The 9,580-nt window shown below is 45.9% G+C and overlaps 1 protein-coding gene across 1 annotated transcript; it reads right to left on the bottom strand.

Moving 5' to 3' along the window:
- Nucleotides 1-1,774: 1,774 nt before the first annotated feature.
- Nucleotides 1,775-9,229, bottom strand: LOC148223675 (uncharacterized). Its single transcript, XM_088165543.1, has 3 exons — nt 8,389-9,229; nt 6,134-6,201; nt 1,775-5,369 (listed from the first exon to the last, which is right to left on the bottom strand). The coding sequence occupies exons 1-3, from the start codon at nt 8,586-8,588 to the stop codon at nt 5,137-5,139; spliced, it is 501 nt and encodes a 166-aa protein (XP_088021669.1). The 5' UTR covers nt 8,589-9,229; the 3' UTR covers nt 1,775-5,136.
- Between the last annotated feature and the right edge of the window lie 351 nt (nt 9,230-9,580).

The raw sequence follows: 9,580 nt of genomic DNA, 5'->3' as shown, positions 1-9,580 counted from the left end.
GCAGGAACGTGGCTCCCGGCGCTGGGATGGCGGGGAGGGTGGTAGGCAGCAGCACCGGCCGCCTTCCTCCGACTCCAGAGCGAGCGAGAGAGCGAGAGAGCCCAGGCCCCTGTGCCACCTCTCCTTTTCCGATGTTCCCCCTCTCCCCACCCCTGCGAGAGAAAACTGTTACCTTGGCTATCTGAGCTAGGGTGTAGCCACACATACTTAGCATAACAATGGGAAAAGTTCCACAGAAAGAAAAGGGGAAGAATCAACCCCCAACACTTGTGTAGCTCCGATGATTCTTCTTCTCAGTGTCCTCCTATCTCTGGTGGAACACAGGTGCTGTGTAAGATGAGAGCTGATGAAACTATCTAAACTATTTGAATTTGACGACCGGATCACTTCTGCCGAGTGTTCCACGTGCAATAGGACTGAAGGCAGCAGGAGGCAGCAATTGTAAATATGTATGGTGATGTATAGACCAAGGGGTAGAGAATACAGATGAACATTTAGTATTAAGCCTAATCCCCTCCTAACACTGACCTTATAGAGTTCTGAGTAATCCTGCTGTAGAACTGATCATTGCATCTTAAAAATAACTGAGGTGTTTATTATTTCCCCTTCTTTAACTCAGAGGTGATAGCAGAAATCCAGTCCTCTCCAAAAGTTAGAAGCCTTTTAATTTCTGCATGAAGTTTGTTCAGGTAGATATATACCCATATAATCCTGGGTCAGTGTCTGTGGAATAAAAGTCTGGCACTGGTAAGTCTACCAGGGTGAATTTTCCTTACTGGAGCTTGACCCTGCTGGAAATATTAGTATATTCTCAGATTCCTCTGGGGGTCTTTCTGTTGCCACAACATACTGGCACTTCACAGTCACCATGCACTCATCTAGTATATCCAAGTTTATCTCTTCTTTCTTATTTCTAATAGGGGTGATATGATACCAGTTTTTAACAGAAACTTTTTCTGTAATAGAGTATCTTTATAGGCATAATCTATCTTGTCTTCCATTAAATTCTCTCTATTGCTTAAATCTTCAAGGTTACACAGCTCCTATATGACACCCCACTCTGGATTTCTTCTACAAAGAATGCCTCAGCAAATTTTAGAAGTGTACCCTTTTTTTCCCCTTATACCTTCTTCATGGATAAAATTCCCTCCAGCCCAGGATTTAATTTTTCCATTACAAACAGGATCATCTCTCCTTCAGCTAGTTAGCTATGCAATGTAGAAATCTCATATTACTGCCCATATTTTACTCTTTAATAAATGATTTCTCATTTTACTTTGAAACTTTAATTTCTGAATCCCTCTGAATAGATCTGTTTAATCTGTCTTGAAAATAGAACACAGTATCTAAGAGCTTAACATGTAAACTCCTAAGCAAATAATATTAACAAGTTGAGCTACTTTCAGTTGAGCAAAGTGCTCTACAAAACCGAGCCCCTTGCATAAATCACCAGTTCTAGCCATGCATCTGTTAGGAAACACATAGTCCTCCTCGTAATCAGGGGGGCAGCGGACCAGTGAAATGTTTTGGGTACCCAGAAAGTTTGAAGAATCTGGAGGCCCCCAAAACCAGAATCACTTTGTGTGCAGTCTGGTCTGAGAATGAAGGAGATGATGAAGTTTTTGCATCATTCACCTGTGTTGTCAGGATCATTTCAGGTTCTGCTTATCTTCTAAACTAGATATCTGATTTCCAGTTTGTGGTTTATGATATCAAAGGTATTTCCACATGACTTATGACAGTGAAAGTAACAACAGCAACAACAACAAAACCCCCAAAGAATTAGTAACTTTATTTATACAAAGCTCATTGTTCTTACGTTAAAGGTGGAACCGTTCTTTCAAGATCCAGAGTAATCATATGGCAAGCAACTGCAGAATTTCAAGAGTTCTCTTCAGCCTGAAGAGCAGAACAGTTCAGCAGCTACTTGTTGATCTCTGTTAATGTACTCAGCAGTTGGTTATTTGCAGATAACTGCCTTCAGAAATAGTTTGCCACCATCAGAAATGTTCAGATAGTAAAGAATCAACAGTAGTATTCAGTGTAGGCTTTGCCCAAAGGCTAGTTAAATGTGTATTGGCTGAATTGGTGGCTTGAGCGACACAGCCACTGGAGCTTGGGCTCGGCTCTTTAGGTGCACACTGGCGCTGTGCCACGTGTGGGGAACTGCCCCAGGGTAAGATTTCCCAGAGGCAGAACCCTAAGAGCTAGTGGCTTTTCAATGTGGTATATGTCTAGGGTTGGGTAAAGGAGGCGAAGAAGGCTCTCAGCTTCTCAGGTTCCAAACAACTTCCTGAGCTTGGCGGGCTCAGAGGCAAGAAACCCTGAACACTGCTGTGCTCAGGATTAAATAGGGGGGCAGACCAGGGGGGTAGGTACAAACAATTGACCAATAAAGGGTCCTTAGGGGAGGAGTGGAGGGCAGGGTCTTACAGGGTTACAAACGGTGAGGGAAGCAGGGGGAGGAGAAAAGGTCACATGGGCCAATGTGGTGTTGAGTAATAGGGGATTTCCAAAGGGGTGGAACAACTAGGGATTGGCCCAGGGTAAGACTGACAAGGAAGAGGCTGGAACAAGGGGTGGGGTTATAATGATGGACAGGGAAGGGGCTGGAACAAGGGGAAAGGAATGCCAAACAAGGTAGTTTTAGGGGTGGATAGGACTTGGGGATAAACCAACTGGGGAAAACATAGGGGTACATAGGAACAAGCCACTATAACAATAAACTGAGTAAAATAAAATAAACATGCTCTGCAACATCTCCCCCTTTCTTTTTCAAAAAGAAAGGTTGGAACGGTATTTAGAATTGGGGTACAGGTCATGAAACAAAGGAGAGGGAAGTTGAGATGTAGAGGATTCAGTGATAGTAACACTGGGGGAGAAAGGGGTAACTTGGGTGGCGGCAGACAACATTTTTTGAAAATGAAAAACATAATTAAACTTATGATGATAACTGCAATGAACAAAAGAACAGTTTTATATAAAATTATCAGCGAACGTATAAAGGAGGGGGAAATCAGGGTAGAAGGGGCAATTTGGGTTTCCTTCTCCACCGAGGAGCTGCTTTCTTTCTCCTTGGTTCACTGCTGACACCTGCTTTTTGTTGTCTGGCGGCCTGCTAGGATGTTTGGGGACATACGGTTTTCCCCATTTCTGTAGGATCCACCACAGTCCCAGGGGTGTGGATATGCATGAATACCCATGACCCCATGTTACCAGTTTGTATGGCCTCTCAATCTGTCCACTTTCAGGATCCCAGATTAACACAAGTGTATGTTCTTGGAGCCTGTGATTGCCATGAGGGGAGAAGTGCCTGACCACTGGGTTCATGTTATCAAAACAGCAATTTAAAAAGTTGATGGTGAAGAGAGCTTTACACAATCTCCCTTGTGGTGTTAGCCCTCTGCTGCTCTCCTATTGATGTTCTAAGACGCTTGAGCGATTGGTGGGCTCACTCAACTACAGTCTGACCAGTGGAGGAGTGAGGGATGCTATAATTATGCTCAACTCCCCAGTTCTGCCGGAATTAGTTGAAAGCCTAAATTAATAAGTTGAAACTGGAAATATAAGCTAAGCCATTGTCAGTTTTGATTTCTTTAGGGACCTCAAGCACTGAAAAGGCTTGCAGCAGATGTTTAATTGCATGCTCACCTTTTTCCCCTGCATGGGCAGAAGCATAGACAGCCCCAGAAAAAGTATCAATGGAGACTTGCACATATTTCATCTGACTGAATTCGAGGACATGTGTGATGTCAGTTTGCCACACTTCACTGCTCTTCAACCCTCGAGGGTTGACTCCAGCGCCCAGCAATGGCATGGCTGAACGCTGGCAATGAGGACATGTGGCCACAATGGCTCTGGACTGGTCTCACTTCAGATGGAAGTGTTTGACCAGATCAGGCACATTCTGATGGAACATCTGATGGCTCAGCTTCGCTTGTTGGAAAAAGTCAGGAAGCCTTGCCAATTCAGTGGCTGTGGCTGCTCCTAGGGAATTTGCTCATTGATTCCCTTCAGTGATCAGGCCAGGCAAATCAGTATGTGACCTCAGATGCATCACAAAATAAGGATGCTCCCGGTGGAAGACAGCATATATTAATTTTGAGAGCAATTAAAAAAGAGCCTTGTTTCAGATCTCTTTGAGGATGGCCCTTGACACCACCCCTGCAACATATGTTGAATCTGTAGCCAAATTAAATGGCTCTGAAAACTTCTCAAAAGCTCTATCTGCTCTGGCCAACTCAGCAATTTGAGGGGAACCCTCAACATATTCAACATATGTCTCCCACTGCTGAGTCTGAGGATCCTTCCAGGTCATTACTGACCCACGGTGTGCTCTAGATGCATCAGTGAAAACTGTCAGAGCTTTGAGCAGTGTTTGGCTCCTTTTTCCTTTAGGTACCAACTGGAATTTAGAAGCAAACAATTTATGGGTAGGGGTTTAGACTGAAACCTGTCCACTGTAGGCTTCTAAAGCAATTTGAAAGGTTGCATCGTTCCACAGGAAACGCTCAAACAGTTCCTTTGTCAAGTTGTCAGGAGACATTTTATCCCCAGAGAGGCTGATTGGCAGGTGTATGCATGTAAAGTCGCAACCAGCCAGTTCCCAAAGCCTTGCCCTGGCTTTCCTGACCAGCTGTGCCATCAGTTTCTGTGGCTTGGTGATATTTTTGGACCAGTGGTGACTGAGGAACACCCACTCTATGATCAAAAGAGGGTTCCTCTCATCCTGGTCCCATTGGAAAATCAACCCGTGGAAGTGTGGCAACTGCCCCAATACCATAAATTTGAAAGGCAGATCTGGCTTGCACCAGTGGGATTGTCTCTCTGCCAGTGCAGTCTCCACTTTTTCTAAAGTGATCTTTGCCTCTGGGGTCAGGGACCTTAAGGAACTCAGCTCCTCTCCGCCTTTCAATAAATTGAAAAGGGGGGCTAGGTCATCAGTTGTAATGCTTAGCCAAGGCCTGACCCAATTTAAAGTCCCACACAGGGAGTGCAGGTCTACTAAAGTCTTGGGATCACTGTTAAAGGCCAATTTTTGAGGAGTAATGGTCCTCACAGTGATCTCCAGGCCCAAATATTTCCAAGGAGGCATCCTTTGAACCTTTTCTTCCTGCAAAGGGAAAGCTGCAGATGTCAAAACATTGACCACTTAGTCAGGCACATGCTGGAGTACATTGTCATAGGGAGCACACGCAAGCACATCATCCATGTAGTGTGCAGGATGACGGCTTCTCCTGCTTTGGCACGTGCAGGGACAACAATGAGGCAATATACCACTGGCAGATAGTGTGGGAGTTCTTCATGCCTTGAGGAAAAACTCTCCAGTGGAATCTCCTCATTGGGGCTTCTCGGTTGGTAGCTGGTACCTTGAAGGCAAACCATGGGGCATCGACAGGGTTAAGGGGAATTTTGAAAAAACAATCTTTGATGTCTACTATGGCCAGATTCCAGTTTTGGGGGAGCATCGCAGGGGAAGGCATTCCTGGTTAGAAGAGTCCCCATGTCAACAATGACTTTATTTCACTGATGTTGTGGAAGAGCCACCACTTGTCCTTCCCTGGCTTTTTTATGACAAAGATCGGGGAGTTCCAAGGGCTAAAAGTGGGCTTGATGTTCCCCTGAGCTAACTGCTCTTCCATGAGCTTGTTGAGCGCCTTTAATTTTTCTTCACTCGGTGGCCACATGATCTACCTGCACTGGTAAATCAGCAGTCCAATCTAGTTTTTGAGTAGGGCGCTCCACAGTGACTGCTATTAAAAATCCTGAGGGGTTTTCAGGATTTCAATACATACCCCCTATTGAAACAAGGTGTCCCTCCCCTGCAAGGGAGCCTTATAATCTGCAATGAACAGGCATACAGTAGCCAATTGCCGGTCTGGCCCTTCAGTTTCTACGATGCTCTTTGAAACTCTAGCCAATTGGGCACCCCCTATGCCCTATATCTTCTTCTGGTGAGTGCTCTACTGGGATTCCTGATGGTATGGGGATGGCTTGGCCCTTCCCTGTGTAGAAGGGTATGTGGATGCAGCGTGCCAAGAGAATGAGTTCTTCCAAACCACCCAAAATAGTAATCGGGGAGATCTCAATCTCCAGAGTATGTACTTTGTGTCTCTGATGACAAAGTACTTACAGTTGGGTCTTGGAGGCATCAATCTTCTACCCAATGGGTCCACAGCAATCATAGTCCAGTTCTGGGACCTGAAAAAATGATTCTTTGTGGTGGTTAACAAGAACTGAGATTAAGGAGACCATACTTTATTATTAGTTTGTTTTTGGGTGTCAGTCCAGTGTGTTTTGTTACATCCAGTTGAGTTGTCCTGTCCAGTTTCCCCTTCCCCTGCGAAACCTGCTTCACTTTTATCTGCACGCAGAGCAGGCTCATGCTGCCCTCTTAGTTTTTTTTTAATTATTAGTTGTTTCACCCCCCCATTCAGTCCAGTTGCCCTGGCCTGCAGGCATTTCCTGCTGGGCAAAATCTGATAATATGCCTCCTTTGGCCAAGTGGAAACACGCTGGTGGTTGTCACTGGGTTACAGGTGGTGGGACGCCATGTACCACTGCAGCAACAGTCCTGTCCATGAACGGTTGTCTTCTGTTCTTGGGCCTTTCAACAGCAGCTTTCTTGGTGCATGCTTCTATGATGTCCATCAAGGTGGGTGGCAGATTGAAAGGTATCCCTAGAATGATACCTTGACAAAGTGGATTAGCGTTGGTTTTTGCTAATTCTAGGTGCAATGCAGGCTCGGGTCTTCAACTTGTTTTTCTATTTGTGTTTTTAATCTCTTAAAAAAACTACCAAATGTTTCATTGGCCAGCTGTTTAAGATTAGAAAAACTGATTTGGGGCTCACATGTTGGTAGGGAGTTGAAAGCCTTCTCCACAGCTCCCCTTATTTCCTCAAGGATAACTTGATTCAAGGCCTTAGCATAGTCTTTAGCTTGAGCCCCTGTCCTGTCACTGCTCAGGTGGTCCACTGTAATAACATTGCCAAAAGCATCAAATGCACCATCTGAACTCTTAAAAGCTCAGAGCGAATGGCCCGCAGCAACTTTTTCTGTGCTCCCTCTCACAGCATGTATTCTGGTGAATACATTCCCTCTGGTGAGGGAAGGAGGCATGTAAATAAATCTTTGATGCCAAATGGGACCAGAAGATTCAAAGAGAGGGTGGCCTTCAGCAGGCCTTTGAAGTATTTACTTTCTCTTCCAAACTCTTTCTGAGCTTTTGAGAGTTCTTTTTTGTTTAGATAAGAGAAGGGGTCCCATTCTGGCAGCACACTTCTCTGACCACAATAAGTAACAGGAGCGGTTGTGGGGAAGGCCTCCCATTCCAGGTTCTTGTTCCCAGGCTTGTCACATGCAGTTCCGATGGCATGGCAACCAGAAGAAGGGTGTGGGAATTGGAAGTTGGAAAGGAGTGGGAACTGCAAGAAGAGGAGCAGCTAGAGGCAGGGCAGCAGCATGAGGGGGCAGGGACTTTTGGAAGATGTTCTGGGGGCAGAGCCAGGGCGGGGGAAGAGCGGTCTGAAGGAGGAGGAAAGGGAGGATCTAAAGGAAGGAAAGAGTTGGAAGGTGGAAGAAAGAAGGGATTATGGGAAGGAGAAGCACAAGAGAAGGACCTGACCATGAGGGCTCTGCCATTTTGTGCTCTCTGGCAGCCATTTTGGGGAAAATGGAAAAGGGAAGGAGAATAGGGTGGAACCTCAAACTTAACAAACTTGGGGGTTTGAACTGGGGTAAAAGGATGAAGGGGAGGATCCCTGGCAGTATGGCCAGTACTGCCAGGGCAGGTGGAGGAAGACCTGGAGAGCCAGGAAGACTGAGGCAAGCCTGGATACCCTGCGTGGAATGGTTTGCTCTGCATGCCTCCCCTGGTGTAGGGAAAGAGGTTCGGGAGGACAGGGAAGGGGTAACTGGGGTAGAATTTGGTGGTAGTAGTTTCTCCACTTCCCCTCTTTCAATCAGTTCAAGCCAAATTAGAACAAGTAAAGGAAGTAACTTTTGTGCACAGGTGTCCCCCGATTCATTAAATTTCTTAATTTTAACCTGACTCCATCCCAAAAGGTAATGGAGGTCACATTTGAAGGGGACACCCAGGGGAAATGGAGGAATAAGCAGGAAATTACCCTTTTTAAAAATACATTTGGAAAAAGTTTCCCCCCACCCTCAAGTATTCCCATAACTTGGATATAAATACTCATTTGCTGGATAGTCAGATTAGCACTCATTATTAAGACTGTCCAACTACTCCACCCACAACCAACAGTAAAAGAAAACTTAAGGAAAGCAAAAAAAAGGGGTCCAGAGGCAGCTCAGGAGAGGACACCATACTCACACACACAAGGGTCTCTGCCAGCAAAATCCCTCCTACTCGGGAGATACTCACCCTGCTGTCCAGACTGGGTGCTGTGGTTGTGGTCCCAGTCCTGAAGACAATCCTTGGTGCAGCAGGGTTTGTTGTCTTTGTCCCCAGGAGCGCCACTGAATAAAACTCAGTCTGCTCCCAGCAGGGTAGATGACCTCCAAAACGTTTGTAGAGTCCAGTAGTGGCTCTGGAGGTTTTGGACCCTGAGGGAAACCCCACATTGGGTGCCAGCCGACACAGCCACCAAAGCCTGGGCTCACTCTTTAGGTGCATACCAGTCCTGTGCCAGGTGTGGGGAACTGCCCCAGGGTAAGATTTCCCAGAGGCAGAACCCTAAGAGCTAGTGGATCTTCAACGTGGCCTATGTCTTGGGCTGGGTAAAGGAGACAAGGGAGGCTTCCGGCTTCTGAGGTTCCAAGGCATTTATTGAGGTTGAAGGGTTCAGAGGCAAAAAGCCCTGTACACTGCTGTGCTCAGGATTAAATAGGGGGGCAGACCAGGGGGTGGGTACAAACAATTGACCAATAAAGGGTCCTTAGGGGAGGAGTGGAGGGCAGGGTCTTACAGGGTTACAAACGGTGAGGGAAGCAGGGGGAGGAGAAAAGGTCACATGGGCCAATGTGGTGTTGAGTAATAGGGGATTTCCAAAGGGGTGGAACAACTAGGGATTGGCCCAGGGTAAGACTGACAAGGAAGGTGCTGGAACCAAGGGGGAGGGTTACAATGATGGACAAGGGGCAGGGAATGCCAAACAAGGTAGTTTTAGGAGTGGATACAACTTGAGGATAAACCAACTGGGGAAAACATAGGGGTACATAGGAACAAATCATTATAACAATAAACTGAGTAAAATAAAATAAACATGAGCTGCAACACTTGAGTGATATCTGAGGATGGTGGCTTCAGGATTGCTCTGCAGATTCTGTGCTTCCATATGTTTTGGTCTTTGCAGTCATATTTAAAAAGGAGTTCAATCCTAGGTGGATATCTCTGAGATGGCATGGAATAGTTAATTTTCATTCTTAAAGCCTGAACGGACTATGATTGGAAATTAATCCTTGACACTGGAGATATGGAAAAGGTCGGTGAACAGGCACCTTTTGCACATCATGGTCTTCCTTTCGTCTGTTGTAGTGGTTCTCAACTCTTTAGAGGTGCAGACTGATTAGATGTGTGAACCTCTGTAGACATTTCTCACACACAGTATGTAGAG

Source organism: Sturnus vulgaris, chromosome 5 (genome assembly GCF_052056855.1).
Source record: "Sturnus vulgaris isolate bStuVul1 chromosome 5, bStuVul1.hap1, whole genome shotgun sequence".
NCBI classification, from domain to species: Eukaryota; Metazoa; Chordata; class Aves; order Passeriformes; family Sturnidae; genus Sturnus; species Sturnus vulgaris.
Note: the sequence above shows the minus strand (reverse complement) of the source record. Positions and strands in the feature narration are given on the sequence as shown.